The following is a 15,848-nucleotide window of genomic DNA, read 5'->3' on the forward strand; positions in this document are numbered from 1 at the left end:
TAATTTCAAAGAATACTTCTAAGCAATCATGTGGTTTTCAGCCTAGTAGTTATCACCACATATTGCATGCTCTGTTATTCCTCAGTACTGGGAGGCACACGATGACATATATTATGTAGGCAGCCATTCTGTCAAAGCAATGGAGCTTGCTCAGTAAGTTTCTCACTGGGGCTGCATGGTATTCCCTTTTCACTTTCACTAGCCAAAAGTTACCTCCTTCTTAAAGCCATTTACCCACTGAATCTCTCTTTGATTATATTTTTTAGAACCACATTTTGTTGCAGCAGAAATCTTTGTCAAGCAAAACACTAATTGGCCTGACCAAGGATGACAAAACAGGTCCCAAAAGATTGATTTGGAATAATAATAGAGGCATTTTTCACAGTAATAGTGAGCATGGGGTTATGACATGATGAGTTGTTAAGTTACGTAAATCATACTGAAGTTCAATTGTTTTGATTCTTGATAGCTCAACTATCCCACAGGGAAGGTTATTTTTGTTTGTACTGAACTTGAAAGCTGAGAAATGCAGCAGTCAGGCAAGCTGTACCTCTTTATAATGTATATCAGTGCTTTACTTTTGTGTTCATGGAATATATAAGTTAAATAATTCTCCAACTTTCACCTAAATTTCAATTTAAAATAAGGAATTGAAGTCTTCCACAAGAGATGAAATTTAACTTAAAAAAAAAAAACTCAATAAATTTAAATGAGTAGATTTTTTTTTATTTTTTTATTTTTTTTGTAGAAATGCAACTATTATATAATGGAATATAAAGCATGGTTTGTTTCTTTGTTTGTTTTCCTACATAAGAGTTTTAACTGGAAAATAAAGCTGTATATTTTCAACTTTTTTGGCCTTACAGCATTGGTAAAAAGAACAATGGAATCCCTGCAGCAAACTACAGCCTTGGAAGTACCACTAAAGGTAGGGGCAATTCTGAATTTCCATTATTGTCTCAGGCATATATAGTTTTGTTCGTTGCTATCATCATATTAAGAATAGAGACAACTACACTAACCTTCACTTCAATAGCTTCATTTTCATATTTACAGGTAATGGCTTTTTAAAATCACCATAAAAATTCTAAGGGAAAAAAAAAAAAAGAAAAACTCAAAATCCATTTTGTAAAGCGTAACTGTAGTACACTTTGTCTTACCTATACAAGTGCAGTAACTTCAAAATCCCTTTGATTTAATGCCATGACATTTCTGATGGGTGTGGTGGAATGAGAAATTGTGCTTTAACAGGCTTTCTAAAATGTGCCAGGCATTTATTATTGCTGAAAAATTATTGCGAAGATCTTTCTTTAGTAATTTTCACTTAGAAAATTGATCTTTTTAACATTTCTGAGCGGAAGCCAAACATGTAAAGACGACGTAATTGCTGGTCGCAGTTTGAAGGCCAACATTTACCAGAACAGCATCTATAACAACCAAGTAGAAAACTAGACAACTATTGTATGTATGTTTCCATTTTATCTATTTGTAATTCTTATATAAAATAATTATATTTTTATCTCTGCAAGACTGGTATACTTTGCTGCTAGACCATCACTCGGCTTTTCTTGCTTCATTAAGGAATATAGTCTCTGGGAATCCCTAAACTGAATAAGCAAACAATAGTCCAAGGGTTTCCTGTTTCCTGAGAAATTGAGTACTTGGTGTTGCCAGATTACTCATTCTCCAGCATTACTGAACAAGATTTGAGGACAGAAACAAGTTTATTCTATTTATTTCAGAAATGGTTACAACATGCAGACACCTGGCACTCATGCTGCTGTAAGGTTCGTACCCTTTGTGAGGACATTGTCAGACACAACGTCGTTCATACTTTGCCTGACTACAAAATAAAATATGAACAATTTAATAGGTTTCTAAGAAAGAGAAATATTTACATCGATACTGAGAGTGCTCATAGGCACACAGGCAAAATACCATTTTGGTGTTACATATTTCAGACTAGCCACTAACTGGCAGAAGTGAGTCCTTCCGTTTTATCCCATGGACAAAATGTAACATGCTGTCCTAGAATGTCTTTTCATGACAGAAGTGTCTGCTATCACGCACTGACTAATTCATCTAGATGCCTTAGCAAGTGGATTCTATATGTCATTCTTATAAGAACAGCAATTCCCTCTTAAATGACAACTACATTTTAATAGTAAAAAGAAATACAGCCTTGGACATTAGATACTTGTCTGGGGCTTTGAAAGATTAGGACATTTTTAAAGGCAGTAGAAGTACTAGGAGGTATATTTTTTTTTTCTCTTGTTTTGGTCTTCTTTTCCTGAGTAAACTACTGTTGGAGTCATGACACACTTTTACTCCTTCTCCACATAAGACTACATGCATCATGAAGATATTTCATCTTGCTCTGAAACATCAAGAATGGATCAATGGCAGAGACCAGATACAAAACATAAAGTGCAAACAGCTTGATCTCAGTGAAGAATTTGAGAGTTATCTTTTAAAAAAAGCCTGTATTTTTGTTCACGTTGTTTATCCTTCTATACAGTAAATGTGTCTTTTAAGATTAGAGATGTTGAAGATGAAAAGATTTTTTTTGAAATGCTTCTGCTTTCCCTCTGTACACTTGCTTCAACCAAATATGTATTATATGCTCTGTTAATATGAATATTATATTTTAATAGGGAAGAAAAATGTCATTAAAGTAGAACACACATATCGTCTTAATGGGGAGAGATTTCTTTTTCTTCTTTGAGGAAAAGGATCCTTTATCTTTGAAGTAGCTTCTTTTCCAAAATGTAGTCCTTGCTAATGAGGCAGCTTTCATGTCAGGAAATCTACTGTGTAACAGAGCAGTGGTAACTGCAAAACAAACTGAAATAAAACCAAAGCAACAACAAATACAGCCCAGGACTGGAAAAGTGGATGGTAAAAAAAAAAAAGGAAAAGAAAACAAACAACAAAAAAGCAGCCACAAAACCCCACAAAACCCAGTATCTTTATGCATTATTGAAAAAGTTGTGAATTATAAATGCTATGGTTTTGGTAGTTCTTTTGAAAGGCATAGTAAGATAAATTTTGCTTTGGACATTAACATGTTCCTTGCAATTCAGTAACATATATTTGCATCCTCAAAACTAAAGGATAACCTTAATTGTGAAGATATCTTAATTGTAATTATAATTATTACTAGATATGAAGAGCATTTCACACAGGATAGGCATGTAATCTAGAACAGTATCACCATCCAAAAGGAAAAGCAAAAATAGTAATCTTGCTATAAATGCCGTGTTTGTTTGTTTAAAACAATTTTTCTCTTTCTTTTTTTTTGACAGGTTCCCTTGAAAGTGATTCTTACCACTGGGAAATCATGGGGGTGTATGGCAGAATTGCAGGAGATGTAAAGCAGTCATAGGGATGTTATTCAGTACCCATACACCTCATTGGCCTATGCTGATTCCTCACTGAATCACTAGGCAACAGCGCTGCTGGATCTTTCATAAGCACCTAATACTCTGCATGTGAATTTTTTTACTTCATTTTGTCTGTAGCCCTAGGCAACAGCAGTGAGATAAAACTGGTTTTTACCAGTTCATTGTGTTTCCTTTAGCCAAGGTAACCAGCAGGGAGCTGCTTTTGTTCAGAGCTAAATTACTACATGTAAGAAACGAAGCAAGACAATATTAACCCTTTGGGAATGCGACAAGTGTATTTGAGTTAGATGGATGTTTAGATTTTAATATTACATATTTTGTGAAGTGATTGTGTAAAAATACTTCTAATCTGGCGTTAGAAAGACACTATTTGAACTGTATCAGCAGCTGCTCAACTGTTGTGTCCAGCTTATTTTACACTTTGTGAGTAGACGGCAGCTGCTGGTGTACTGAATGTCGTTTTCCACAGACTTAGAAAAGAGTTCCTTAGAAATGGAGAGTTTCTACCTGAATTTGTATTTAGGATTTTAGAGTTAAAACAAGTAAAGAAAAACTGCATTAACTGCATTAAAATAGCCAGATTGTTGCCAATTGAATTCATTTAAAAATCCATTTGTACACAGTAGCCTTAGCTTACTTTTGAGGAAATATTATAGTTTTGTCTAATCTACTATTTTTATGACTGATGTATGGTTAGGTAAATTTTGAGATTCAGACTTACGGTTTTTAGGATTCAGACTTTTACTTTTATGCTTGGATTTCTTATTGATATTTTGGTGTTCTGTAGAGTTTATTCCGTAGAGTTTATTCTTTAAAGAAGTTTGTTTTATAAAACATTACTGGGTGCCAAATTCTGCCTCCATGATAGTAGAAAAAGAAACAATCCTCGAAGTCTACTAATTATTTAGAAGTTGAAGTCAAGCACAAAACTTTTACAAGATGTTCAGTACCTTTCAGCATTAGACCTCAAATGATCAAAGTAATATAATTTAAATTTTAAACGTGCATATTTACAGAGAATTTGCAGCAGTTTAATTTGTATCCTTAAAGAATTTTGCATTATGCTTAAAGGCATTAAACTATTAAACAACATTTTCTCATGTTGCATATTAATCGTATGTCAGCTGAAATGAGTTAGCTTTTTCTAAAAATTGATTCTTATAGTTATAGAAGTAGTGGTGGTGATGGAAGCAAAGTCAGAGCCTTCTGCATATTAATTGTGGGTCAGCTCCTTGGCTGGGGGGTCCAGCCTGCGCAGCTGTGACACTGCGTCGAGTCAGGCGAGCAGGGGGGCTGATTCCACCTTTCCAACAGAGAAGAGGTTGTATGAATTTTCTTTGCCTGTTTATTTACCTCTTTACATCTTTGCCTGTTCAGATATTTATATGAATATCAATATAAATGTTTTGAACTTGTTAAACTAAGTTAACTAGCTTATTTTGGTGGGTTTCCACACAACACACACACAATTACAAAAGGAATTTTCAAGCTTTCTGTGTTCACTGGCTTAGCATTGGTGCGAAATGTTCTACTCCCTCATGTTTCACTCCCCTTGAAAATCTACTGTTTTCAGGAGGCCTGCATTCCTGTACTTAGTAAGGCTTCCTTCTCAAAATAACACATATAACAAAATAACAAAATGCTACAGCACTAACCTTACTACTGTCAACATTTTTTTTTCCCCACTGATTTCCAACTTGTATATGTTTCTTAGGATGCATAGTTTAAGTAGATAATGTATTTTTTCAAGTCCTGAAGAACATGAGGCTTACCCCTTAGCCTAATGAAAAACAAATACACACTTAAGAACATAAGGAACCTTGATCCTGACCTGTGGATTAACGTCTGAGCAAATATGGAGCTATATAGAACATATGGAACAAATTTTCAGACACAGCCATTCACAAAAGAACGTCAGTCACACTTTCCCAGAGACATGCTCTTTATACAGGTTGTCATACAGTGGGTGAAGTTAATATTTTGTTCACCTTGTGTCCTGGAGAGTGCTTGTGATCTCCTCTGGGCTACAGGGTCGCCCTTTTGCCTTCACAATTTTTCATTCCTTTTTGCATTTCCAAAAAGGAAGACAACCAACCTATAAGGGCACTGCTTTATCACACACACCTGAGGGCTCACTTTGCATACACTGAGGTGAGGGCAAAAGGCAAACGGATACAAGTCTGGGGGATTGTTCAAGGCCAAGGTCTCAAGACCTAGTGCAGTTTGTGTCCCCACAACTTGCATGCCATGAACTCAAGATCTCTTTCTAGTACTCCAGATTCTCCAGTAATGAAACTGTGTTTTCTTTCAGATGTAGGCTGTGAGTGAATTAGCATAGAGAGATTTCTTGTGTAGCTAGGTGGAGACCAGAGCTCTTTGATGTTGTACATGTAATCATCATCAGATGAACTATGAAACATTATAACTACCGGGATGTGTTCTTCAATCTTTTGTTCTGTTCTCCATGAAGAGCCAGATGGTACCTAGTCCTCACTATCTGCCCTGTTCTGCTGTGTTAAGGTACAGATTTTGTGGGTTATTAGATCTCCCAGAACTCACTGAAGTGGGCCTCAAAGCTCCTGACTGGATCAGTTTTTAGCGGATAAAATCCCAGATATCGAGAAGAGTGCTGACTGTCTGGGACAACTGCTTTGACTTTGCCATCCATTCTTGCTGCCTTCCCTCCTGCACTGAAAGTAGGCTTTTGAAACAGTTGTGTTTTTCAAATTGTGGAAAAGCAGAAGTATTTCTAGTGTTTGCTATTAGTTTCCCAAGAAGGTCCTCTGGACAAGGCATCAGTTTTACACCACTTGTGCTGACCTACGTATTGCTATAAATTCATATCAGTACAGTTTTTCCAGGCCTTTAGCAGGCTACCCTGCAGCAAGCCTGAATCTAAAGAGCCATTATAAGGAAGCAAGGCCAGTCCTGACCACAGATTTCCTCCCAAACAAATACAGGTGAAAATGTTCTGTATTTGATGATTGCCAGGAATTCCTTTTGGGTGGCACAATAATTTCACACCAGTGAACCTTTATCATAATAAATGATGACCTTTTCAGGTTGTTTTGGTTTGGCAAGAAGGGAACTTTAAAGCAAGGGTAGGCTGGAGCAGGAGCAATCATAAGAGCCCCTTTCCAACCCTTAAAACTCTCAATTTGACCTCTAGAATGGCTCCCTGTTTCTCACAACCTCTGAAATGGAACTGGGAGAGCAACAAACAGAGCTTCTGTTTGAAATACAGAACCCTACAGAAGCACTGATCAAGGAGTGTGAGAAGCATCATAGAAATGATGGGGAGAGGGGAATAGCTGGCTTGGCGTAGCTTCGATGGGTGGAAATTTCCCTAATTTATTCTCTGAACATGACAAGAACCCTATTGGAATTGCTTTATATCTTTGGCTTCAGTCACAGTTTTGTCTTTGGTGGCCTAAATCTTCCCTGAAATCCTCTCCAAATCTTTTTGTTTGCTGGGGAAGGAGCGCTATTTGAAAACACTTTAATGTCTGTGAGAAATGTAACAGCAGAGCTATTTGCTGGCATTTTCATGGCCGTGGCATGACCAATACATATCTGCCCAGGCCTTGAATCTTTTTATGTCCACATACCACTGTGGAACAGTGGCACTCTGATCTTGAATGTTGGCCCAACTTGATAATAACCATAGCTCAAACACTGGTCTCAGATATTATGTGAGCAAGAGTTTTTACATGTGGGGAAAAAAGCATATTGAGATATTTTTTGAAAACTGAGAATAGATTAAAAAGGTGAATCTGCTAGTGTATCCAGGACATCATTTATTCTTTGTAATGATTAAGAAAAATCCCTAAAAGGTAAACTCATTTCATATTTGGGAGTCCACAGAGCTAGATCTTGTTTAATCTGACTTGAAAATAAGGCCAAGGAATGGGATGAAGGTTGAATTACGCCTTTCCGATGTATTTCCTCAGTGGCCTAAAATGTCTCTTCTGTCTTCTCTGTTAACAACCCGACTAGGTAAAGCCCTGAATAATCCAGTCTTGTCCTCATTGGTGACCCTGCTTTGAGCAGGAGGTTGGACGAGAGACCTCCTGAGGTCTCATCCAACTTAAGCCTCCTATGATCCTCTGTCATTCTTCAGCTGAACAGCGGCAGTCATCTGGCTGCAAGACAAAACAGAGATTCCCTTCAGCTACTCTGCTGTACCTCATTAAAGTAGACAGAGCTGCACCAGAAGAAGCCCCAGAAATGTTTGGGGATTTCATTCCTCCTTCCCACCTGTGTTGGCTGGTTCGGTGCCAGCATTTACTATATTTCCTGGCTCATGGGCTCACTTTGGGTTGGCAAACTTCCTTTTGGTATTAGCAGGTTGTCAGAAACATTCAAGGAGTGGAGAGGAATCACTTCTCGTTTCTACCATTCTGCAATGGTTTTAGTAGGTAGAGTGTGTCTGGGGGTAAAAATAAGTTTCAATTATATGCTATCTTTGCTTTCCTGGGAATCTTTCACAGCCTGATGGGTTCTTTTCTACTGAAAACAGCAACCTACAATCAGCTTGTTCTCTTCAGACATCTCTGAAGTGCACTTCTACCACCCATTTTTGTAAGGCCTTTTCGTGTTATCAAGTGTGTATTTATTACCCTCTGCAAAGCCAGGTAATTTGTTATCCTCTCTGCTCTCTCAGTTGTACAGACTTGGGTTTTGAATTCTGGAGCTTCACCTTCCAGCTGAGCTCTCCAGATATTTGGTGTGCTTTTCCATGTCACCTTCTCCTTTTGGTGCTAATTACATGGCTAATATTTAGATTCTTTCTTCCTCACCTTTTCTATCTACACTGATCTTTTAATCCACTGCTTACCCTTCCCGTGCACTTCCCAGGTACTGTTATCGGTAGTAAAACTCTATTAACTTCCCAAAAGATTTTTTTAAAGTTGCATAGCTTTCTTCCTCCAACCTTCATGCCCTCAGCTTGCCACCTTCATCCATTTGGCATAGCATTTATGCATTTATGGGATTATTTTCTGACTACCCAGTTTTTACTGGAGTTGTTCATTTCACAACCAATTTTTCCATGGCATCAAAAATCGACTGAGGAAATTCTCTTTATTTTTCCCCCTTAATTTTTTTTTGGAAGATTCATCTGCTATGCACACTTGATTTCTCACTTTCTAGTTATTCTAAAGCATCATGCATCAGGTTACAATCCTGTTTTCCTATTTTTATGTTAAACTGAGAGCTGTATTTAAATGTTTCTGAGAACCAGCCTCCATCCTCGCCACAAGTGGCTCCCACCTCTTGCATTGCATTTCTGCTCTGAATTACTGTAAGTCTGAGGGGAATTAAGGATCTCCCTGTATTACCTTGGCCTCCTTGCACTGATCCATTCAGCCAGCTGAGTCAAGAAATTAGTTAATTGCTGCTTTATCCTAAATGTCTTGCTGGTATCTTGTTGGGAGACGAACACAAGTCTCTTCAAGGCTTCTGCCAGAAGTTTTTCCCCTTCTTTTCTTAACACTCAGCTGTCCCCAAAGCCAGCTCAAATTCATGAGTGGTTCTAAACTGCGTATGAAGGACATCTATAAGAACTTTATTTCTTTACACTGAATAAATTCACAGTGGTTTGAAAGCCAGGCCACCCTACTTGCCTGCCAGCAATCCCCATCTTTGTTTATCTTCCCGTCCATTCACTTGAACCGTAATGTTAAATTAAATAAGCTTCCCAGGGAGTTTTTCCTTTAAATATAATGAGCTTTTGTAACACTTGAGCTGCGAGAAGTCAACAGCTTCCCTTGGGGCCTCTGTGGGTCACAGATGAGGTTAAAAAAAGTGTTGTAAATGCGGTGCTTTAGTCAGATTGGCTGAGTTGTGCTGCTTCTGGTATTATGGTTTGTGATCCACGGGAATTTTCTTATGGAGCTGATTTTTTTTTCAGTTCTTTCACTCATTCTCATAGGTGATCTAAACCTTAACCTCTCCCTGGCTTTCTTCACATCCCTTAACACCTTCTGTTCCATCGTAATCAGGTTGGTATGCACCTCTGTAATTCACCTTACCCTCTGATCTTGGCCACTTATTGTTCCCAAATGTACTTGTAGTTGCACAACAAAACAAACATTTCAGGTTAATTCATCTCTCTCTCTCTCTCTTTTTTTTTTTTTTTTTTCCCCTTTGAAGCTTCTGGATCTTATTTATATTATTTTCATAGAATTTAAGTAATATTTTAATTCCTTCTGGCCAACAGGTTTATTATTCAAGAGGATCTTAACATAATAGCATAAAATTAATAAAATGAAGCAATTCAGTGAGGATAAGTGCAAAACTTCACATGTAAGCAAGAATAAGTCTGCTACCAAATGCATGCAACATTTTCCCAAAAAATGTAGGGAGCAAAATAGCTTGGTAGGTATCAACTTCAGGAAAATACTCGGGGTCTTTTTTTGGTGTTTGCATAGTGAACAAGAATGGTATGATCAATCCCTCCACTCTATTCACCCCCAACCAGGGCCCAGCTGAGTGCTGTGCACAATTTTCAGACTACTCAGAAAAAAAATGTGGAGCAAAAGGAATCCATATGCAATCCATAGGAGAGCAATAAGAGTGATCAGAGGTGTAGACAACCTCACCTGAGAGGAAAGACTGAAAGAATTGAAGTCATTTAATCTTGAGAAGGCTGAGGAGAGATCTGAAAGCAGTCATCCAGTGTGCAATGGGCTGGCATGAAGAAGATGTTAATGAACAGTTCTATAGGTCCCCTGGAAATGAAATGAGTCAGGAGCTTAAGTTTCAGCAAGGTATAATAGGGAAGCAAGCCTTCCTAATGAATGCTAATGGCAATTAGGCCTTTGGATGGACTTGAATGGAGCTTGTGGAATCTTTATTGCTGCACATTTCTAGAACAGGATAGACAAATATCTGTCGGAATACATTTGTGTTTAGTTGATCCTGCTTCAGGACAGGGAAAATGAACGAGTAGCCCATCAGGATCTTTTCCAGCTCTAGTTCTGGATGAAGGCAAGATCTGGAGAACAGTGTGCATATCATCATAAAAAGTGCCACCGGGTCTTCAGTGACACCATCAACTCAGACCATCAGTTTATACCTCTAATACAACGTGATGGTGCTGCCAATGCAATGTGTTACTAGTTCTAGGCGGGCTCTGTGCTAACAAGAAATAAATCAGGCTCCCTGCCATACCTGCCTTGGAAGTTGGCTCTGTCTGGAGTTGGAGTTTGGAGCAGACGACCCTCAGAGGTCCTTACCAACCTGAACTATCCTGTGGGTCAAAATAACCACCAGTAGCAGACCTGAAGCACCCTGTGTTCCCACCGAGTTTAACTTTAAAGGATCTTGTTCTTTTGATCAAACAAAAAAATAGGCCCCTACCTGCCATCATTGTTCATTGCCACTTCCTTATAGCCTTCATCTCTACCAGATATGCTTTGTACACGATGGTGTCCAGCTGGCCAAAGTTTTGATTCAACCCCTTTTTGTTAGCCACTGGAATGGGCTGCCCAGGGAAGTGGTTGAATCACCATCCCTGGAGGTCTTTAAAAGATGTTTAGATGTAGAGCTTAGGGATATGGTTTAGTGGAAGATTTGTTAGCGTTAGGTAGGAGGTTGGACTCGGTGATCTTGGAGGTCTCTTCCAACCTAGACTATTCTGTGATTCTGTGATTTTACACGTACCATCAGGACCTATACGATCACTTAAACCCAGCAATGTACAAATTAAGGTCTTTTCCTCAGAAACAAGTTACAAGGTCAGTAAGGCACAAAACACGACTCCCAGGTTCATCTGTAGGCAGCTTCTTAAGACTGGACAGGGAGTAAGGTTTGTCCTCCTCAGTCTTCCATTATATACTGTGTTTCTTTCAATTTTGGGCAACACCTAAAATTTCTTAAGATATTATTTTCGTGTATCTTCATATGCATAAGGTACAAAATCAGAATTTTCTAGATTTTTTTTTCTTGCTTCAATTTTGAAAAAAAAAATGCCAAAAAAAAAAAAAAGAAAGAAAAGGGCTTGAAGGATTATAGTACTCAGTACTACATGTGGTATATAACAACTGGTACATAACTGTCTGGTAGAACTCACGGCATCACTGTGGGACATCTGCATGTTGATTTTTTTCTCCGTTCACCCAGAAACAATGAGCATTTCCTATCTGAAGGCTCTATTCAATAGCAGAACTATTGCTGTCTCTTTATTTGGGAGTAGGAAAATAGCAAAGCCACACACCCACGACTTACTCAAAGGGGAGCACCAGGACAGATCCTCTGAAAGCCAGCAGGGCCTGGCTGGCAGAATCTGAAGCATATTTGCTTCTGCTACCTCTGCATGCAATGCTGTGCTTTGTTCCCTTTTAGCTAGCCACAGACTGTATTTGTGTACCCCCCTAGCACAAACCCTGCTCTCCATTTCCTGCTCATGGCCTCGGTGTGCACGTCCTTGCCACACAGGGAGCTGTTCCAGTTTGTAAACGACCTATTGAGCTGGGCAATTTATCTTTGCTTATCTAGAAGTCCAGCTTGGGTCAAATGAACTCTTGACCCCTCTTTTCATCAGCTGTTAATATCGGGATTACTCAGCATTACTCAGCCTGGCAGGAGCAGCCGGAGCTGGCAGGCTGTTGGTGTCACGGAGCATTTTTCGGATCAAATATACACTTAGCACTCCATAAAATGCCGAAGAACTAGCCTGTGTTTGGCAGCCCTCTGAATACCTAAGTAGCCTGTGAAAAAAACAAAACAAAACAAAACAAAAAACAACACCAAAATAATAATGAGATTAAAAAATCCATGGACAGGAAAGTGTGCCTCTGGGATTTAAGTGCATTCTTCCGGGACTCGCCGCCTGGTGTTTAATATTCATGGCTTTTCCTTCTAGCAGGGAGGAGGCAGTTCCTTCCTTCAAAAGGCAGCTAGAGCAATGGATGCTGCTGCTGCTCCTGTCCTTTTATCTGCAAAGTGTAGGAAACCTTTCTCCCTGAAAGGCTTTCAACATCCATCATCCACAGGAATGCATGAACCACCAGATTACAGGATGTTCTGCCGAGGAGCTCTCTGTGCTCCCTCTTGGGGTTGGCCACAGCGTATGAACTAATCAATATTTGCTCTGCCAGAGACTGAGCTCAGAAGAAAAGAAAAGAGCACGGCTGTCTGGCCTCGAAGTTACTATACCCTGCAGAAAACTTTGGTTCCAAGCATCAGTCCAGGGAATGCGTCGCTCTTTTAAATGCCATTGTATGTAAATCAGAACAAAGCAGAATTAACTCGCAGTTAATTCTGTACAGCCCAGTGAAATGTACAGCCTCTGCCCTTGGGCTGCAAGGCCTTTTCCTTTCAGCATCACTCCTGCATTACCCATCCTCCCCGTCCTTCTTCATGCAGTCCCCACTAATGCGGAGACAGGTGGGCCCCACTCCCCCTCCATCGCCTTCTGACTCAGGAGTGAGCTTTTCTGCTATTTTGGTGTCATCTCTGCACCTTAAAACTAATTTCTAGTTTTCTTATATTTCAGTCCTTTCAATAGATTATTTTTGCAGTAGGTGTTATTCACTCCCCCCTCCACCTCCTGCTCCTTTTCTCATTGATACTTCAGTACCTAGCAGCTGCCAATGACAGTTTTGGGTTTCTTAGCCTCAGGACATTCTTTTCCCAGCGACAGCAAAGTCTTTTTATACAAAATGTTCTTTTCCAAATCTGCCAGCTTTAAGTATTGTCCTGGTTGTGATGCAGCTAAACACATTAGAAATAGTGGGGAAATTGTGGAATCCAAATCCTCTCACTGCCTACATAAACCCCACATTGTAGACCAAGTATTTAATCTCCAGATATTCCCTTTCCCAGCCTTGAGGAGATGGGGGAGCAAACCATCATGTCACCTGCTTCATAAAGCTATGGCATTAAAAATCAGTTTTGAAAAACCCTTCGTGATTTGCAATATCAATATGAAAAAATTGGTTTCCCTTCTACAAAGATTTGTGATACGAGATTCCAGCGGGAAAAAAGAGAGGTTAAAGGAAATTGGCATGGAAGAGACTGTACTCAGAAAGCATGAAGATGCTACAAAGAAGCCTAGATGTTTCTGCTTCCTATAATTAATCAAATAACATTAAAGGTCTGAACCCTTTGGTACTGAGAATTTTGAACTCTGACATCAGTGCAGGAATACAAAGCCCTCCTTTGTAGCTTTGGCATCCTCAGGAGGTGCAGAGAACCACGCTGCAACAGCGGATTGCTTCCAGCAGCCCTTCCACAGCGTGCCTCGGAGCGCAGCATGATTTCTTGCCTGAGGTTTGAAATTTCACCTGAGCCACCAGGTCGGTGTACCTGTCCTCTTCCAGACGCCTTAGTGCTTAAAGGCTGAGGCATTTCTTCTCACTGTTCCTTGGGATAGCTCTTGATTTTTGCTTACAGAGAACCAAGTTTTGGGGTCAGCTCCTTGTAGAAAGCCCAGGCAGTCAGCAAGGCACAGGGTGGTGACAGGGCAGCCTCTGGCAGGGACAGCAGTCACAGGCACACGCAGGAGGCAATTACCAAGGCAGGCTGTGTCAGGTAGGTTTTTAGGAAGTGGTCTTACATTTCTTGCTTTCCTTAGACTGAGATGCATCATCCCTGCATCCGCTCTGCAAGTGACATCTGACAGCCCACCCCAAAGGACTCTAGTGCCAGGCCCAGCAGATCTCTCATCTCCTTGTTTTTAAACAAAAGTGAGGGCTGGAAATCAAAATAACCCACTCGAAGCATCAGGCTTGTCATAGCTGGGACAGTCTGTGGGTAGAAGTAATAAATAGGCTTCATTAGACCGAGCAGGATTGACAAAATATGTGGCATTTACAAGTTAAATGTCTAACCCTGGTAGCGTTCCCAGAAATAACGAGTAGGAACTAAATGCCTTTCCTTAATTAAAACGTTTTACTAGGAAAATAACACTGTGATAGGTATCTTACTTCAAGGAACCTCATGTCCCAGCACACTTAGCAAGGAGTTGCTACACTGAATTTCAGCAAGTGCTTCCATGCACGTAACCCAAGCTCCTTCGTGGCAGGGATTTGGGAGCTCAGGGGCTCGGATGCAGCCCAGTGGCCTTCACTGGTCTTCTCCAGTGTGTAAATCTACAGCCTTTATTAAAACTCATAGCTATATTTAGATATTTTATTCTTTATTAGCATGTTCAGAGCATGGTGAACCCACAGCTCTTACATACCTGACGTGGCTTTTTGTAGGGCCCGAACCCCTGTGCTAGAAGTCTCCCTTAAGACTTCTTTACATATGCAAAAAATGCTGAAAAATCTGTGCAGAAGCACTGGTGACAAATCCTTTGACACTGTGACATGATGAAGGAACAAACCATCTCAGTGAATAACTTTGCAGTTTATTAGCATATGGAAGTGTTTGGATTAATTTTGCTTAAATGAATGACAAAGGAGCTGTTTTATCACCTACCCTGGTCATTTCACTACTATTTGTTCAATTGAAATCTATCTTTATTTTTAATTATGCATAGACAGGGCCCATTCCTAAGACCAGACGTGCCATGACACTGATAATTAATTAAAAGGCTGCTGTGGAATCAGTAGGTAATCATGTGATTGAGTTGTGCGCCTCAGACATGCCCAGACTGTAGGAAGACAAACAGTCCCTTTGCAGGAAAGGATATTTATTTTTTAGGCTACAGAGCTCACAAGTGCTCAAGCTATCTGTGTGACTTCTTCACAACTGCTATGCAAACACAACGTGTAACAAACCTAAATGACTCAGCCTGAGAGTAAGGGAGAAGACAATGACATTGCTTTGCCTCTCCAGCTCCCCAGAGCTGTGCATGCTGCCTGGTTGGGCTCGGTTCCAGTTGCCTAAGCATAGGGAGTCTCAAATGATACTAGGTCCTTACGTTTAGCCAACAGAATCACATATTTATAATCACTTATCAAAATCACTTATCAAAAATAAGTCTTTGTATTAGAATGATGGTAAAAACCCAGCATCCCTCTTCACTGAATGCAGTATTTCTGCAAGTCACAGTGAGGGCATCTTGCCAGGATGCCCCAAAATCTCGAATCCTCCTTCTGAACACTGCACAGCCCTGATGCATGAACTGGAAGTGCAGTCCTCTTCCCCATGTTCAGCCTGAAGGGGTCTGCGTGTGATAATCATAGGGGTGATGTGACATTTAGGAGACTAACGTTGCAATGATAAGAAGCTCAGAATTAGCATCAGTGAGAAACCCCTCAGCCTTCTGAAAAATTAATAGCATATCAAAGACATTTTTTGCTGCAGTTTAATGTGTCCAAGGGCCAGCCATACAAGTTTTTGCTGACTGGGAGCCAAAGTAGAATGATGGATACTGGAAAGTTTTCAAACTATTTCAAACATTTTTAGAAACCAGTTTTCATTGTGATTTCTTTGTTTTTCTTTCCCTTCCTTCCTTCCTTCCTTCCTTCCTTCCTTCCTTCCTTCCTTCCT

At 39.8% G+C, this 15,848-nt stretch overlaps 1 protein-coding gene across 1 annotated transcript in view; it reads left to right on the forward strand.

The window, feature by feature from the left end:
• Positions 1-4,176, forward strand: part of POLN (DNA polymerase nu) — a 99,459-nt gene extending 95,283 nt beyond the window's left edge. The window contains exons 23-24 of the mRNA XM_035325660.1: positions 867-928; positions 3,306-4,176. Coding sequence (XP_035181551.1) covers positions 867-928; positions 3,306-3,374 — 131 coding nt within the window. The 3' untranslated portion in view covers positions 3,375-4,176. The remainder of the gene's footprint in view (positions 1-866; positions 929-3,305) is intronic.
• The last annotated feature ends 11,672 nt before the right edge of the window (positions 4,177-15,848 follow it).

This window comes from Oxyura jamaicensis, chromosome 4, assembly GCF_011077185.1.
Source record: "Oxyura jamaicensis isolate SHBP4307 breed ruddy duck chromosome 4, BPBGC_Ojam_1.0, whole genome shotgun sequence".
Classification (NCBI taxonomy): domain Eukaryota; kingdom Metazoa; phylum Chordata; class Aves; order Anseriformes; family Anatidae; genus Oxyura; species Oxyura jamaicensis.